The sequence below is a fragment of the Schistosoma haematobium genome, chromosome 6 (genome assembly GCF_000699445.3).
Source record: "Schistosoma haematobium chromosome 6, whole genome shotgun sequence".
NCBI lineage: Eukaryota > Metazoa > Platyhelminthes > Trematoda > Strigeidida > Schistosomatidae > Schistosoma > Schistosoma haematobium.
In genome coordinates, this window is record NC_067201.1 from 69,908 (window position 1) to 90,005 (window position 20,098).

The window sequence follows — 20,098 nt, forward strand, 5'->3', positions numbered from 1 at the left end:
TAGACATTATTTGACCGCCATTCAAACCAATAAAATCATTGGGAAATACAGGACCAATATTTTCACGATATAAATTTCTGAAAATATACGAAATAATATTTGCTTCATTAATTCCTTTAGAAAATGAGAAAACTAAAATTTAAAACAGTATGCCATTATGCAGTACACTGCTCACCAAACATTACTGTATATTTTGAATTCAATTATTTTATTAGTGTGGTATTGCTAAATGATTGTAATATGATTGCGACACAAGCAATAGCTAAGAGACTCAAAGGTATATACGAATTTACCACTAAACTAGTAGAATTACTGAAAAACAAGTTTTCATATATATGGTACTTGTTGCTTTAAATAAACCTCCCAATTTATTCACATATCCCGCAGTAACCACAAAACAAATACTCGTTGATTTCCTGTTCCGATTAAATATTACATCAGATTAGAATTACATTAGTTGATCAAAAAGCACACTAGTTGTGCACAAATTTAAATCAATCATTTAATCAATAAATCAGTTACATCAGTCAGACAAGGTTAAACTATACTTTAAAGGCTGATAAACAACATTGAAGATGGAATGTTACTGAGTGAGAAAAACATAGGTATCATTGTATTATCACATTCTTTACTACCTTTTTTTAAAATTTTGTTTAAATACTTTAAAAGCATAATAAGCTGAATGTTGTTCATCAGATTAATGTTTCTATGTGACAAATATTATATGTGAACAAATGTAATCTACTCAATTTCTATCTTTAATGACAAGAAAACAATATTTACTACATAGTAAAAAGGAATTTAACTATTTAGGCTGATCAATATATGTTTTATGTGATAATTCAATGTTTGAAAGTTTTCTTAACTGAAAATCAATTGAATAATATAAACATAGATGAGTAAAAGTTATTCATTAGTTCATTATTATTCCTAAATATGTTTCTCCCCCCTCCGACTTCATTTTTCCTGATTGAATGACTAAGATCTCTATGGCAACTGAGATTCAATTCTTTGATTGTCATGTTAATTATACAAATAAAGCAAAATAAAATGTCATAGTCAACATTAAATATTCCATAGCATCATAATTCTGTAAAGATACATATAATCCTCAACAAATTATTTATGAAAACTCTCTAAACTTACACTTCTAGACTTATTAAAATTTATGTCTCGGTCTAGAATCATTATCGTGCATGTTGTAGACTAAAACAACACCACAGATGGAATAATAATAATAACCTATCGATCATTATTCAGTTACATAACAGTGAAGTGAACATTTCTTACAACAGATCAGTCATGACAGCAACAGAACTTTACTATTCCTCGTCAGTAAAGGAGGAAAAAATCAATAGGAAACAGTGAACATTTCAAAATATTTGTTGGACAGAAACTCAGATCATTTCGACCAAAGTTAAGAAAAGTGGTTTACTGCTAAAAAAAAAACAACAACTCATGCTCAATGAACAAACGCTATAAACCAATAAGCTAATAATAAATAGTCTTCTGTAAACCTACCTACTGTTGCACTAAACGACATAAAATGGAATTTGATGAATAAAAGCATTATTTTTGAAGCTGTAAGTAAGCAAAGCTGACCACAACTCTATTGCATCCATTCATTTAAAACAAAATTTAGTGACGATTAGTAAATGATGTACTCTGTCTTAAATCTGGTTAATTTTATGGAATATTAATTTGGATTTATAATTGTAGAACGTGATGGGAAATTATTGAAAAGAGTATTTTTCGTTCATATAACTGTGCTTAGTAAAAGACGTCATACAAATTTTAGGATACTGTATAACAGTAATTACCACTTTATAATCTGTTACCATGTAAACAACAGTAAACTATTTTATTCATGAATTCATTTTGAATTGAAATATATGACAAATACACATTTTCTATCCATAATATATTTCAGAAAACACTGTAATAAACTGTAAATGTTTACAAAACCCAAACTGAATCACTCCTTGATATTTTATCAGTTGATTGACTGAGGTTTAACAAATAACAATAATTTTTTACTCTTATTTCTTTACTTAAATTATGTTGTAAATGATTTCATCAGAAGGGGTTTGTGGAGATTTTAGAAATTTCACAGATTGAAATCATGAGTCATTTGACGTTAGACCACCATGGAAAACCTGGAAGCACTGGACGGCCGTTTTGTCCTAGTATGGGACTCCTCAGCAGTGCGCATCCACGATCCTGCTGCCCGCGAGATTTGAACCCAGGATCTATCAGTCTCGCGCCAAGCGGTTAACTAACTAGACTACTGATTTTGCCAATTTATCAATTATTCTATCTTTTGATGATCATAAGTAAATGCCTAATTAAATGACTAATTATTAAATATAATAATCCACAGTTAATTAACAGGTGAATGTTTTTATCAGAACAAAAAAACATAATCCAACTTATATTTATTCTTTTACTGGATCAATAGTAATAAAATGTTGAATAATAAGTGAAAGACAAAAAAGTAAATGAGAAACTATTGTACTATTGTACCCCATTACTATTAAACAAAACACTAGGGAACACTACAATCTACCAAATTTTAAAATAAGAACACGAAAAACTTGTACGGATAAAGATGTTTCGCTTCTCCAAAAACACTTCGTTCCAAACCAAAAAGTACACTCATTTATACTTATGATTTTTTACAGAAAATGATATCACATAACGTAAAATACGTAATTTGCATAAAATTTCAGTTCTTTAACATATTTATAAAGTTAATTTAACTATAAAGCAAGAAAACATTCTTATCAACTTTGATGTATTGCTTTAAAACCCTGTGATTTATAAAAACCTTCCTAATGTAAAGCCGTTATCTAGGAGTTTATAGAACGCATTCAAAAAGCCTACTGATGAAATTGTAAATGAATATTTTATGAAGCTATTCAGTTTAAATTATCATATAAAGTACATTTAAAACACTTCATGAAAGGATAATTGTCCAACTATGTTGCCAGGTCAAAGATTGTTAATAAATAAGTTTACTATATTCAACAAAGCCTTCATTGGAACAGCTATTAAAATCTGTTATTTTGTCCCAACAAGTTGCCTATATTATGTAAGTAGACAGAGTTGACAAATACATATATATAAACGAAACATGCAATTTAATTCTTCATTATAATAGAAAAACTGTCGAGTTGGAAGATCATGTCAATATCAGGTATCAAGATAAGTGATTCCCATCATTATAAATTCACTTTAATTATCTTAAATTATAAAATACCATTATGTTGACATAAATTTATTCCATTCTAATTAGGCTGATTAAATTGATTACCATTATCAGATTGATTTTCTTACAATCAATTATTCTAACCAACATTTGAGTCCATAAAATTATCATTTTAATAATCAATCAAATGAAGTAATTTTAATTATTCTTTAAAATTTTCAAACTACAAAGATATTTTGCTTTCGTTTGATTACGTTAGACACCATACTGTTTTGTATGTTCGTTATATGTAATATACAAGATATAAACTTTATGAATATCAAGTGATTGTAAGCCAATTAGCGACAATTTTAATAATTCATCATTTCCTCATATTATATAACTCATATTACTTAGCAACTACATTGAAATAACTTCCTACTTTCTCAATGTAAGTTCGAAGTAGAATGATATTTTGATTAAGCTTTCATCTCTTTCATAATATCTAGCTTATCTCTAAGACAATCTAAATGGAAGTGAAGCGAGGAAGAAAAAGAATTTCAAAAAAACAGTATCAATACATTGATTTATATTTACATTGTTTTATTGTTTGTAATTTAAAATGATTGTTTTTACTTTTATTCGAGTGAATAGTCTTCGTTGGCACATTAAATACTTGTATAAATAACTCTAAAATTAATGTGAGCATATTTGGATTGCTATTTCGTCGATCCGCACTGCTGAGTCCCATACTAGGACGAAACGGCCGTCCAGTACTTCCAGGTTTTCCATGGTAGTCTAGCTTCAATTGACTCATGATTTCAACCTGTAAAAAAAAGAATTGTAAAATTTAGTCTTTAAATTAACAACCTTTTCCATAAATTTAAAAATCGATGCTCTTTATACAAGTTATCATAATGCGATAGTATAGAATATCAATAACTACTCAAAAAAAAATCATTTGTTGTAAAAGGTGCTTACATGAGTCTTCACGATTAAGTACAATTAGAAAGGCGATTACAGATATATAAGAAACTGAAAATTACTATGAGATTATTTTTCTGAGAGGTAAAGTATTCAAAGAACCATAGAGTTTCTATCAATCAATATTGTGGTTGGTAACATTGCCGATACATAATTGATGTCAAAAATGGCACTTTCAAAATCAAGGCATGAATTGCTTTTGTGTACAGTTAAAATTCTACCACTAAACTAAATTACTGAAAAGTAACGTTGTAGTGAGATTATTGTAGTTTGAAGTCTCCAAATAATGTGATGAACATTGTTATCTATATTTCAGCACGATCTTGTGTTACTCAATCTATGAGCTTCATCATATTTCGTATGTAATAGACTACACTGGTACTATTATCTTAAGCATTTTGTAGGTTACGATTTAATGAACAACATAAAAACGACAGTTTAAACCATCTAACAAGACTTGAAAAATAAAAAAACTAAAGGAAGTTTAATGCACTGATACGAAAGCAAAGTAAGGTTAATGATTGTTTTCTTCATTATAGGCAGTTCAGCCTTAGCACATTTTTCTCACATTTTTACCAATGCAACATTATCATTCAACTGTTTTATAGTTCATAACTGCGTATATTTCCGACCAGCTGATATTAACTCAACTACTATCATTTACCATTCATTTGCATTTATTCATCCACTAATCTAACCTCTTATTTTTAAATCCGTCTTGCTATAATGATGGTTTTCTTACACGTTCCTCAATCAGTCGCTAGTGTAAATGCACCAGTTGGAATTGGAATTTATAATTGTCTAGCCCAAATACAATATTTTGTCTAGATTGATAATTTAAACTTAACTAATGATATGCCTAGATTCACCCGATCAACCTTGTGTAATGACAAAATAATCTAACGAGAAATGGTCCGCAAAATGCACGCTTTCTACTTCCCAATCTAAGTCTAATAGACGAGAACCGTGACAGCCGAAAATCTATTATTATATTTTAAGTACACATAAATTGCCAAACCTTGCATCGTAAATAAAAAATCAGTGTTTGTACAAGAACAAGCTAGACGTGTCAGAGGACAGAGCAAGTGGGGAGTAGTCACTTGGTGTATAGACCCTGTTAACTTACTCTAGCATAATCGAATGATAGTGATGTTGGTGAAATATATATCCTACTTCATTTGTTTATATTCTGTTGAAGTAACTCGTTATTAAAAACGTGGATATAAGAATTTGATTACAAAAGTATTTGAAGAAAATATAGTTCTGAAATCCATTACTGTAGATGAATGATATGTGACTAAAAGAAAAACGTGTGAACTGAAATGGCAGAAGTAGTCAACTCAGTAAGTGATATATGACTCAGTCTTTATAAGTATGAAAGGATATAAGTATACAAATAGGTAAGTACTAGATACACATATTTATAGAGCATGTCCAAGGGTATACGTGGGTAAGTGGTAGGGTCAAATATATATCTGATACTATAAATAGAAAGAAAGAGTCATCTAGCTGTGTGACAACAAGAGATAATCAAGAAATGATAAGATGCGTAGTGATGGTCAATGATGGGTCCAAAGTAAGCTTACTATGAAAAGGGTGTGGAGATATAATAGCCCAGTTATTTGATATGATGCAATAACAATACGTAATGATAATTTATAAAATAATACTAAAATTTGCCGGTTCCTCGTTTCATTACATCACGTATGAGTTCTGATGATAATTTAGAGGTTCTTATTTTGTTAAACAAAAGGGTATTCATTTCAATAGATTTTCTTTTAAATTCTCCAATTACAAATTTGTATTAATAATAATAATAATAATTTATATATTCTGATAATAATCATTACAGAATTCACGCCAGTTTACAGGCATAATCAATTTGATATAAATAGTAACATTAGATGTAGAGAACAAACATGTGATAGAAGAAAATTTTTTAAGTATACTATTTCAGTTGTTGTTTAAGTAGTACATGTATTACAGAGATCCAATGCATCAGCCGGGAATTTTTAATATTTCTCAAATGGACAGCCCGTTGATTTATGAACGGAGTAATTAAGGTCACTTCGTGTGCCAGATCGAATTAATGATAATTATCTACAACTAAAGAAATTAAATTGAAAACAGAGAGCACGGAATCACAAAGCAGTAATTACCAAAATATGTCAATCAGGTCTATCTAAATGCGTGTGTCATGTGATCCGGTGATATACTATTGATGTTATTCAAATTAGTTAAACTTGCTAGGGACGGTGTTAACATAAAATGACAGAAAATAGGTGGTTTTACTGAGGGAATGCACTAATAAAAATGGCTAAACATTCAAAGTTCCTATAATACTACTTGTGGAATGAGATACACTTCCAGGTGCTAGAACATTCAATGCATTTTGAGAGGAGCAGTATGCATCGATGCAGCGAACAAATAATGGGAGTAATTTTATCGTGCGGCTAGATTGTGGCAGGTTATTCCAGAGTCTAGAAAATTTATAGGTGAAGTAATTCATATAAAGAGATGATTTAGAATGAGTTTGTTTCACTAGTGCCAAAGAATTACGGATGTCATAATGGGAAGTTTCTGCATATTGAATCGCGTGATTGGATGTAAACGATAGTTTATGAAGTAGTTTGAACAAAAAGATAAGATTTAGTTTGAGTCTCCTCCTCCATAAAGGGTCTAGCCCAAGTTGAGACTTAGAAGTCTGTTTTATTGATCCAGGCGAATGGTTAGGTTTGAGGAAAATGTCTTTTTAAAATTATGGTATATGAATTTAAGGCCATGAATAAACCGAAACTGTTTGACAGTTTTCGACAAGAATTTGCAAACACGATAGACAACACGGTAGACAACAAATAGGACGAAACGCGCGTCCAGGATTCCACTGCTAGACACTATCAATCTTTGCTAAGTATATTCTTCGTTCATATATTTTGTGACTTGTTATTGGCTCAATCAGTATTCATCAACGAATTCTCATTCCGTTTTTAAACTTAACTAAATTCTAATAATCTTTACTTTTTTATTCCGATACTTGTTTATACTAACAATTGACCAGCTTCATTTCTATTAAAACATGTTAATTTCTGTTTGTCATTTAGATTCGCTATTATAGCAGGTCATAAACAGGAAATGTAGAGCTAAACAAATAAGTTGAATTCATTTTACTTTGATAAAACCTATCTCCAATTTATCAGTAACTGATAATGTATTTACTTTTCATCAGGTTTTTAACGGTATCACCGTGCTGCTGATTGTATATTTTCGTAATTATTATAGGTTACTTATGAGTAGTGTAGTTATAACATGGAATTTTACAAAATCCACGATGATCGTTTACTCTACACTCACCATCAAGAATATACTCTCACCTACGTTAACCAACAAATTAGGACGAAGGAAGTTCATGAACAACCCCGTTTTCTACAATATATCAGTAGTATACCAAAAAGTTTAGTTATAAAGTCTTTAAGCGAAGCGCTAAAAGACTAGCACTATAATCTTAGGATATTCAAGATCCACCTGGTAACCAGGTCTAAAATAATAAGCCCACATCCCCTTTGTCATGTAAATCTCTCTCCCTTCAAGCGAGAAATCATTCTGACAATATTGTCAGTTTTTAAATAGCTGTTATATCTAAGAAAACTGGAAGAGTAGTCAATGAATAAAGGTAAACACATATTTGTTTGTTCATCAAAATCGACTTGATGTCTATTCATAACAAAAGAACAATTCACGTTAACCTGATAACCTCTTAACTGGTTGGCAAAATATTTGATATCATACTTACCACTATATTTTTGGGTTTTTGTTTTTTTTTGTTACTAATATAACGAAATAATTTGGATCATTATAATCAAATGAGTAGACTTCGAGAACCGATATAGATACTTCGAACTTTTACAAATTTATTTTACGTTTTAGCTGTGGAATCGATGGTGCACATGTTTTGCCAACTTAAAACTCAAATCAACATCTACACTGTGATAAGTTTATATCCTGGATTTTATCGCTAACCGCTACAAAAGTACTATAATGGTATACTACGTTAGTTTAGCAATAAAATTATTTTTACCAAATACCCACTACGTTTCACAGTGAATATCAGTGAAAATCACAGATTTATATCGAAATATCATGCAAGAGAATATGGAAAGTTTGCATTTTAATTACTGCAGAACCATTTTATCTCTTATAGACATAAATGTTTGCCAAAATAATTAATAACATGATACAATATTTTGATCAATCAGTCAGAAAGTGTTATTGTTGTCACAAAAGGCTACAGTAAGTGTTTGGCGAATTCTTTGAATACACGTTATATTTCAAAACACATCTATCTTTAGATACATTTTCCAGGTGTATCCAGCTGGCAAGCCTTAGATAGGATGAAACTCGCATCCCTATTCCACTATTAGCCAAAATCCAACTATTGAATAAAAATTTCGATATGATTCAATTCAGTAATTTTACAAGCTGATAAGATACACTGAAATGTTTTTGTACTTATCAGCCAATCCTTTTTCATATGTTATGTGATCTACCTATTTAAAGCTTGTGCTGATGGTATCACCTAGTAAGACAATGAATGTTACACAGTCAGCTCAGAGGAGTGAAGTTTACGAAAAACACTATCATTGTTTTATATAAATGTTTTTTCCTCTCCATATTAGCTGTATCTAGTTTCTATTGAATGTAATGTGACAATCGATCTATTTAGAAGTTTTCTGAGAATCCTTGTCTTTCAATATCTACTTTTTGGCAACGTATGTATTCCTCTAATAATTATACAGATGATTTACCAACGTATGTAATTTTAAACTTCTGCACAATTTATTTACATGAAACAGATTTTATTTCAATACAGTATTGGTAACTTTTGACAATCCTAATCCATAGTCGGTAATCTATCGAAGATATACAATATTATCCTACTTATTTTGAGCAGTTATTTCATGTGTTATCCTTTTCTGAAAGCGGTAAGCTATAGTGTTTACTCAATTGTTTAGAAGAAAGTTTGAGATTTGTTTTATCTCATTCTTTTTAAACATTAAACTGGATATTGTTCAACATGACAGACGGTACAATTAATCTCACTTTCTTATGTCTGAAATATGATCAATGTACTAGGATTATAAAATCTATTTAACAGGCTTCTATGAGTTATTAACTAACTGATTATCGAATGCTGATCTATCGATTTTATTACCTTAATTCTTTGTCATGTGAATTGCAAAATTTAATAACAACTACATACATGACAATTTGATAAAAGTTTTACAGAATATGAATTCAATGTTTTCACAATCAATTTAACAGTTATACATAAAGGTTTTAGTAATTATGTCGCAAATGCAAAAATAAACTGAGTATAAGAAAGTGTATGATGACATCAGCTGATACCTACTAGAAATAAATTTTGGTAAAGAAACACAAATTTGTTGCACACATATGTGTACTTTTTATATGCATCTATTGCACAATACTGAAAACACTTGAGATCACTATAATCAGAAAAAATCTTCACAATAAATTTTATGTAAAACAACCATTTTTCAGATGAAAGTTTTTTCTTTGTGACCAATTCACTTCATGGACGGAAATATTCGTTGATCAAACAATATTTCCTACTGCGAAAAATTACGACTATTCATTTTTGCCTAATCAAGTCAGTTAACTTACCACAAAACTATACATGCTGATTAGTTTGACACAATTATGGTCTTGTATTTATTTACTTCAGATCATTTGAGTTATCATCAAGATGTATCCTTTTTTATCCTTAGAGTTATTTTGTTTATTGTTAGACTTTATCAAAATAGAATTTATGCTATACTGGTAGATCTCGAATGCCAGTAAACTATAGCTTAACAGTCATCTTAACAGTTATTCTGACAAGACAATAAAACACTATTACAACCTCATCAGTTGTGCCAACCTATTCTTTACGCAGTTTCATTTAAGCTAGTGATTGTGCTTAGTTATCTAAATCATTCTGTTCATTTATAAGTTTTCACTTTTGATTAGTCTATAGATGAAAGTACAATGAGGATTACAGTCATCTTTAGTCTGAAATAAATTTAATTATCAAATAGTAGGTTTTAGTTATTCTTTCAATATTTCACAAATAACAGACTTACGTATGAATAATACAGAACAAATATATGGTACTAACAAATCAAAAGGGTGGATTGATGAATATTAAAGAATGAACCAAAAAGTAACAGCAATCCATAAAATTTCGTTGGAAATTGTGAGGGAATTAAAAAATGATGAGAAATGCATAAAAATTCTGTTAGTAAGAAACCTTTTTTTATTCAAATTAATCCTAAAGTAGATAGCGCATCAACAATCAATGACAGAATGAATACCATTTAGTGGCCCGTTTGAACTGACTTCTGTTTAGATCGTACGAATGTTTGTTATCTCCTATTCTCGTATATAATCGTCGACTTAAATCGCGTTATCCAATAACGGAATTAAATAAGTCGAATAACGAGAATTGATTTGTGAATACATATATTTTGTACATGAAGCGAATGAAACAGAGCCAAGTAAAATGACACGCAGGGAAGATGGCTGGGAAGCCAACTCCATTTTAACTAAGCGTTACTCAATATTTATAGGCAGACAAAATAAACTACAGACATGTGATTAATGGGATAAGAAGGTCACACACATATACGCTCATATAAAATCAGTCTAGATTAATAAGCGAATAAATAACAAGGTCAAAGTATGGCTCGGGTAGAATGAATAAAATGTGATGTCCGAAAGCTAGAATAAGGTATATGGGCTTGGCATAATAACTGACACTACAACCAAACCATCCAGATGCTCTTCTTCAGGTAAATCGACCCTTTGTTTGTAATAGCAAATATATTACCTGTATGACCGTAAGCTATAAGCAGAGGTTTTAATTAATAGAATAAAGGGAAATCTAGTTTTTTTTTAACTCAAACATGTTCGAAAAAGCTGTTATTCAAGGAGAAAAAATCTTCAGTAGTTTCATTGTGATCATGAACCGGTCAATGCAAGACCACCATTGAAAACCTGGAAGCAACTACAATTCATCGCTGATAAACTTCACTAGTGTTAGATCAATTTAAGATGGTTTTTAATTATCCTGTTGGAGATATTTTGAGCTGAATTCTGATGAGTCTTAGTTGGGATGTGTGAAGTTTATACGGATTGTCGTAATGTAGCAACTATCAAGGTTTTTATCGAATAAATGGAATGAGAGTAGTAGTAGAATACAGGGGGGTTCACACAACTAGCGCGTGATCCGCTCAGTCTCCGGGTCTAGATAGACACTGACTTGTGCAACCGGTATAAAGTTTAAGTATCTTTAAATAGACACTGAGACAACACACAAACCATTACAAAGTAATGTAAAATTGAAACTTGTTGAACAAGTAGGTGTGTATCTGGACTCAATAAATAAATAAACTTTCTGGTTCTCACTATTAATTCTATTCTATTTATTCCACTTCACTTGTGTTGTTTTTAGACATTTGTCCTATACTTCGAGACTATTAAAGGTTATTAGATACAGTATGAAGCTTATTCTTCTTCATTTTACTGAATTTTTAATTAGCAAGCAAAGAGAACATGATATCTGTTGATGTCAATATTGAGTTCAAAGCGAAGTTATTTACACTTTTTCCTTTCTTTGGTAACAGCATCTGTTTCTTTTTCCTCTTTTCTGATTACCTCTTGTAAATATTTCAAGTTTATTGTTTTATTTCAATTAACTGGGCTTCATTCATGATATACGTTATTCCTAATCAATACTAACCATTATTCCTTAACTTGTTTGCTTAACTTGGCATTTCAATATATTTCACAGCTAACTGACTCATTATAGAACTGAAATAGTTTTTCAAATATAATTAATTTCATTTTCCAAAGGATTAACACATGTCATCCATATACCTGATGATGAGGAATTTGATGATTACCTTTGGTTAATATTTCTTCCAGTTCTTGTTTTCATTTACGCTAATTATATCACTATATAAGTAGCTGGTTTCTTAGTACTTTAGAATAGATCATTTTTTATTAATTGCCTAAGAGAACATGACTCATATGATCATTCACTATAGTTCCTATGTACTAGATCAGATGTTATTCAGCTGATCCCTGCTTAAACTTATAATGAACCTTTTAAGTTTTGAATGTTTCATTTGTACACTGAATTTTTACAGTTTGTGTAATCTGCATTCATATGACTCAAGCAAATAAACGTTATCAATTTACGTTACTCTTACATTTGATTGACAAAACTGAAGAGCTTTATTTTTAGTGATCATGTGAATTTTCTACAATCTATAATAGAAACAGTTTAATTTTATGTATGTTGATGACGAAATTAACAGTTTGGTGCCTTACGTCGGTTCATATGTTCAATTTGTACAATATACCTATGTTTATCTCTCCTTATTGTTTAGATATTTAAAGATAAGATCGTGCAGTTTATGTATAATTACTTGTTATTAATGATAGATATGTTGTTGGGTCATTCGAGAATATGAGCATTAACACTTGGGTTATTTGAGTAAGGATCACTGACATTTTTATATCAGTCATTGTTGTGAATAAGAAGTAATGGAATTTTTTCACATTTACAGCATCTCATACACCAGTAAAATCTTCTTAATGATTAGGTAATAGTAGACTGAGTCTTATTTAATTAATTGGATGATCCAAATAATTTTTGGGGTACTTTATTAGGTTTAAATGTTTCAGCTACTCCATTTATAGGTTAAAGTGAACGAACCAAGGCCTTGAAGGCAAGAAAATGTTTGCTATTCAGTGATCAATTAGCCTATAAACATTTGACATATTTGAGCATAAATTATGTATAAAACCCGTATGATATTTAGTGTTTACACCTTAGAGACATTAATCGCTCACACTAGAAGATACTGATTACTTTGCAAAGCAGATTTGTAGCATTACTTCCCCATTTGCAATACCAACAATTAGTTATTCAAACCATCTCGAAAATTAACTTTTATTAGAAAAATTAATGGTACCTTTTATTGTAATAGGATCTTATGATTAACGATTGACTTTAATACATTTAACTGAATTGTTTAACATTTGAAGATATAGCTCTCAGTTCCAGTGATCTATTTACTAACACGAAACTGATTAAATTTAGCTCCGTTGTTAAAATTTATATATTTCTGTTTACACGTTTCAGATGTTGGTGGTATGAAATGGGCCCTTTAGTCAAGCCCATTTTGTATCGAACTAAGCAGTAACTATGACTTAAGATACTAGCATGTCCAAACGGGCTTCCTAAAAACGGACCATTTGATTAAATCTTTTTCACTTTCACTTATAAGTATGTCTAAGATAAGTAACTGGTTTCTCTTATCTTTTCTCCCAAATACATATGAATATATATATACCAGCTAAACTACAACTTCTCCACATCTTCACACCAGATGACTCATAAACACGACAACAAACCCCACTTTTAGCAATTTTAACATGATTTCATTATCTGTTTAGCCAATAGTCAACCTATGAACCATCGATTTATGTTTGATAACTTTAATGTTTGATTATATTCCTTGAAAAAACTTGAACCAAACTGTCGAGAAAAACATTGGATTTATTTTAAATTAAGCTGATGAGATTTTTGCAAACGTGATTTTCCTTCTTAATATCTCACATCAAATCAGGCCCCAACTACTGTGACACTATCTTTTTTTAAATTGAAATGTAGGCTTTCATACAATACACTGTATAATAAAGAGAAATAAATAGTGGATAAACGCATACATATATGAGAATGTAAATAGGTGATTAAATTTCTGAATTATGGTTAAGTGAATTACGGAATTATAGTGATTTATTTATTTAACGCTATCTATTCGTAGCAAGGCTGATTATTTTCATACTTAGTTGAAAGGGGCTTGTTATAATTAAATTATTTTACTCAGATGTATAGTCCAATCGTACACTCAAAAGTGCTTTGACTTTAAATATGTAGTTAAAAGTGAACTAAAACGGTATGTTTATCACTCATAATGTTTTCCAGTAGTTCAGAGTTAACAATTAAACATTAAGTTTGAAAGGCATGAAAAGATAAGGTCAGGTTCTCCGCACATGTGTTAAGTGTTATCAACCTATTTTCGGAGTTCTTATCTTTCCGCTATAGAGTGAATGCTGGCTGTGTTAACTCTAATTTTCGCAATTTATATGCCTGTTCCTAATGCTTCATCACAGATACTCGCAATGTATCTTAATAGTTTGGTTTTTTTCTTGAGAATGCTAAATCGACCTTAATAGCGTTTCTCAAATCTATCGAATATCATATCAATAATTAAACACTGTTAATCAAGCTTACTTGTGAGTATCGTTAGACCTTTAGCTGAATAACAACGCCTAATCTCCCAACAACTCATAAAAACGACTTGCCATTAAAATGAATGTCGACGCCTGCTGTCCATTTACTGAATACACATTGATATGAAGTTAACGTAAATTGTTGTTACATGATTGATAACTTTCGAGCAAAGGAATTCAAAGAATTTCATACTCACACCTTCCGAATTTATGGGTACTTTCATTCGAACTCCAATCATCACACTATCAATCTGCATGTTTATTTATTATACTTGGTTATGTAATCTATTTCACTGTAACCGTCGTCTCATAAAATATTATTGATTGATCAGTGATGGGCGGGCAATGTCATATTTGTCAAGTTTCTCGCAGGGCTGATTGAATTCGATCGATCACTTAGCAATGTGGCCACTAGTCTTAGTGACTTTACATCTTACGCGCTGTGTTTGAATGTAAATTGAGGGTTAGAGTCAGTCGATAAAAAACTCTGGACTCATAAAGCGCTTTGATAGGTTCAGTATTGTCATATATGCATATAAATATTAATGTATATTAAAGCCTGCTACCTGTAGACAATATTGTTCGTTTAAACAGCAATATGAATAATCTTGAGAAGTAAAAGAAAAATAATTTGACCAGAATAACATGAATTCATTTTGTTTTGTTTAGTCCTGTTTACAGCCTGTGATATTTAAAAATCTTAATGACAATATGAATACTGATGGTTCTGACCATATTGTTATGATTATACTGATGTTACTGCTTACACTGAAACCCTCATTAATAGTCTTACTGAGAATATTAATAAGAATATAAAAAAATACAGTTGTTCTACAACTAATGATGATCATAAATATTTGTGATACCAGTAGGTTTGTCACTCACTATTTTTTCTAATAGTTTTGTACTTTACATAAATGCAAATCATTTTCTTACCAAAAAAAAACGTGAAACAAATTGATGTAAATTCGTTAGTGACACATTTTTATTTGAAACATTCAAGAGTTCTGACTAATATAGTTGAAGAGAAGCTTACACCTAGAAATCATCTGATGATCCATCTAAGGATTGTAAAATTACGTAGTCTCTTTCAAAAGACAAAAGTATTTTGCAAACACAAAGTATTCTAAAAAAAGTTGTTTAACAAACTGTCCACATCGATGATGTGAAACGCATGTTGGAATAGATTTTGTCTACTAATTTCTCAAAAGAATTTCAGTCTGATTTATTCTAACCATTAAACATTACAGATAAATTCACATAAGTCTTACATATTATCATAACTTTAATGAAATGAAAGGTAATTTGGAAATGGTTATAATGATACACTAATCACTGCAAGACTATAAGAACCTCTACATTTCACCTGTCTGTAAGTTGGGGTTTTACCGTCTTGAAATTCACTTTGGTTCGTCACATATATCAAGTTTCAAAATAAATTAAACATGCAAAAAATATTCGATATAATAGAAACAAAGATGATCCTATAGAGTGTAGTTACTCCCTTGACATCTTGGTTCAGTTTATGTCATGACAACCTGTCAACATATATAAGCAGGAATTGTTGTTCATTGAAGATTTCCCGTCACAGAAAGATCATCTGAAGAGAGAAAAGCGAAATCTGAATGAAAAAAGTCTTAACTTCGATGGTAAAGTTGTAGTGTTAGTATCACGAGGATATAGGGATGTTAGCTAGTCACGACTAGATCGTGATTTAATAGCAGTGCACTGAGAAAATAAAACAAATTTTAGTTTCCACTTGATTTCTGGTGACAGCATTTAGGCTTAAAATGTATGAAGCCAATGTAACAAAAGTCGTCATTCACATTCAATTTACAAACTACCTAGAAATATTAAGCTAAAGTGGATCATTTGAAGTACTGGGGGTATACAGTCGATTTGAATATATTGAGAGATTATAAATATATTTTTAATTGCCAAGTCTGTCGCCTTAGAAAAACTATATATTAAATAGAACTAGACGGATTAACATTCAACAACAAGTCATCTCTGCAATAGCAAGGAAAATGATGCTATCAGTATGTGTTTAAATTTAATTATTAGCTAAAAGAGAATACTAAAATTTGTGAAGTGCCTGATTTCTGTATTTATTCACCACGAACTTATGTAACACTTATTAAGATATTATTTTAGCTTAAATCTCTATTTTTGAAAGCAGTGCGACGAAATCTGTCTAGTTAAATTAATTAAAAAGGATCAATCATAAAACATCTTTTATGAGGCAAAATGCCTGAGATTAGAACATTGGAACATCAAATCAGTTTATAAAAATCCATGGTAATGATTTCCACTCATTACATGCATAGTTTCTATCCATTGTTCTTTTCTAATCTGTTTATCTCTATTCAATAAATTAGTCCATTTTTTACCTCTCTGTATTACATAATTCAAAATTCAGTTACTCTATAAACCGAGGGTATTATATTCAATTGGTTGACCGTTTTGGGATGAATCTTAAAACTTCAATATCAATACCAGAAGCAAAAAAAGAAAAAAATGTTTGTAACTAACCAAAACTGGATGATCTATTGTAATATGAAAATTTTTATTATAAAAAATATAAATATACATCAGTTTCATCTTTTTTTTGTTACTATCTTAATAATTAAAAAATAATTTATTTATACATAATCTGTAAAAATGAATCAATGGAGATAGATACATAAAATAAAGGACAAATGAACATTTTCATTACCTATGACTATAAGCCAAATAAACTATCATTAAAATCATAATGAATGAGAGGGGGGGATTTGTACCTGTTTAGTTAAGTGTTCAATGAATAAAATGCATATTTCCTTAAATCCTTGTAAACTTTTATCCCAATATTTTTCTTCTTTTAATTAAATGATGTAATAATAATGAATAGTTATGATATGGTTTTATCTTGTATGTACAATTCTTGCACCAAATTCTTCATATTCTTTCTTTTGTATATATATTTCTTTAAATGAACTCAATGAGGCTAAAATGGAACCACCAATCCATACAGCATATTTTTGATCATTTTGTTTTCTATGTACAAATATTCTTTGATTTACTGGTGAGTTCAACGCGTTCAATTCATTTTCTAAACGTTGTGAAAATCCAGGAAATAATGTACTACCACCACTTAATACAATGTTTGAATATAATGTTGGATGTAAATCAGCTGAACATTTTTGAATAGATTCATTAACGATATTTTGTAGTCCAGTTGTACCACTTAAACCTGCTTGTCTTGGATAAAATAATAATTCAGGTGCCATAAATCTTTCCTTAGTCAAACTTATAATATGACCATCTGGTGTTTGATGTACATTTTGTGCATTTGAAGTGGAATTGATTTGTTTTCTTTCATCATCTGGATTCAATGAAATAAAACAAAATTTTTCTTTTAAAAGCCGTGCAAAATCACGTGAGATAGATGTGGCTGCAACAGGATGTTCTTTCGCTAGCATATATCGGAATAATTCAGTTATATGAGATCCACCGAGATTTTGACGCCTTAAAGCATTCGGTATAAAAATTGTATTATTGACCGGTGTAATATTAGACATTTCTGTACCAACATCAACAACCAAACCGGATGTTAGCCCATACGCGTACAGAGCAAGTGCAGATTGATCTGTGAAGAATAAACCAGGCATATGAAATTTCTCAAAAACCATTTCTGCTAATTTTTCTCTGTTGAATTTAGGCAATAAAGGATATTCACTTATAAGAACTGGATGATTTTCCGGATTTGTACGTAGTTCTTTCATGAACATATAATACCAAACTAATGATAACCCGTCAATATCCGTTACAATTCCATTGGCAATAGGGCAATTAAGAATCAGTTCATTCCGAAGAACATTTGCATGTTCACCAACAAACCAGTCTGTATATTTTGAACATTTTGTTGGTCTACCTATTAACATTGGAATAAGAATTCTTGGTCCACCATCTCCAGCATAACCAGCTTTTAAATGTCCAGCTCCATTATCCACAACTATTGGCCAATCTTCTATTAATGCCATGTCTTTTATCTAAATAAGTAATAGTAACAAACAATTTGATTACTTCACTGTAATTTATGAAAATTAAATTAAATAAAATAAGATTTACCAAGTAACTGTAATATAATAGCTAATCAACAACTTATCATAATAATAATCATTTTATTCATAATTAATTTTCACTTCAATATAACCTTGAATAAGCTTAACATGTGATCAATATTATTTACTCATTCATAGCTTATGATTGGCTATTTCATTTTACCTGATGGCAACACGTTCAAATGTGAGTTAAATATTGTACTTAAGTTTGTTTTGTTTTTGTTTTTATTTATCTGGTAAAACTGAAATCTACTAATCACTGGATGGATACACAAGTATCATTTTCAATTTAGTTTCATGTTCTATCTATCTAAATATTTATGAGTAATCAATCGTTTTTTCAACACTTTTTATCATTCGATTAAAGCATACATATTACTATTATTATTACTATTATTATTATTATTATTATTATTATTATTACTCAAGGTTACATAGATATAGTAATAATAAAGTGAGTGGATACTTAAATTCATAATCAAAAATATAAAAATAAACGAACAGTAAGTAAATCAATAATTGATCTGATCACTACAATCACTACACTTTAGAAGGTTACAAAATTCTTAATTACTTCTTCAAGTATTTTCTCCTAATTTAACTATGAAAACAATTTGAAATAATAATGTTAATAATGATGAATGTACATAGTAATAAGGTATTGGTATGCAATGTGATACAATCATAAATAATATGATTGACAACTAACAAACCTTTAAATTCATACAATAGACAAAATATTGATGATATTTGCACAATGAATTATTGTTTCATTCAAAAAGAATCTCATTCTAAGGGGCTGTAATATTGATTATATTGTATATAATCTATGTTCAAATTACTCACTATGTGTGTGTTTATTATATTGGTTGTTCTGTTATGTCGACATTGTTGGAAATACAAAGATAAGAATCAACACATATGAATTGTGTCATTTAATCACACGTACACTCAAATATACACAAAAAAATCTATTATGAATGATCGGTAAATTAGAAATGCTTCATTTTATAACTTGCTGACATATTATAATTAATAATGTTCACTAAGCAATAAATTTAAACAGAAAGATAATACCTAGACAGGGCAGCATACATGTTTCCTTAGCTTTAAACCTATACAGTACAAAAGAAACCTGATCAGAACTCTGAGTTACCGAATACGTACTATTTGTTCTACAGATATAGTGGAAGAAGACGAAAACAGATACCCTGGAAAGTTCGTAAACAGTTATATGATAAAGAAGTCTAGAATAGACGAAATACAAGCAGTGAATAAGAAATCCTTGTTCATGAGGGGATGTTGCTAGCGAAATATCAAGTTAGAGATTACGCAGAACAATCCAAAGATCATTCAACGGCTGAGTACTACGATTAGTGTTTACTACTCGCCCAGTCGTGACATCGAGGCTAAAAGATGAATTAGCTAGGATGACTAACTCATTTTGTATTTATCAGTTCAA

The 20,098-nt window shown here is 30.1% G+C and overlaps 1 protein-coding gene across 1 annotated transcript; it reads right to left on the bottom strand.

Moving 5' to 3' along the window:
- Positions 1-15,537: 15,537 nt before the first annotated feature.
- Positions 15,538-18,682, bottom strand: ACTL10 (Actin-like protein 10). Its single transcript, XM_051216600.1, has 2 exons — positions 17,314-18,682; positions 15,538-16,133 (listed from the first exon to the last, which is right to left on the bottom strand). Exon 1 carries the CDS (start codon positions 18,553-18,555, stop codon positions 17,437-17,439), a length of 1,119 nt encoding a protein of 372 aa, XP_051065191.1. The 5' UTR covers positions 18,556-18,682; the 3' UTR covers positions 15,538-16,133; positions 17,314-17,436.
- Positions 18,683-20,098: the final 1,416 nt, after the last annotated feature.

What these genes read in the sequence shown, in the direction of transcription:
- ACTL10 (XM_051216600.1), bottom strand. Translation starts at nt 18,555, where the DNA reads ATGGCATTAATAGAAGATTGGCCAATAGTTGTGGATAATGGAGCTGGA.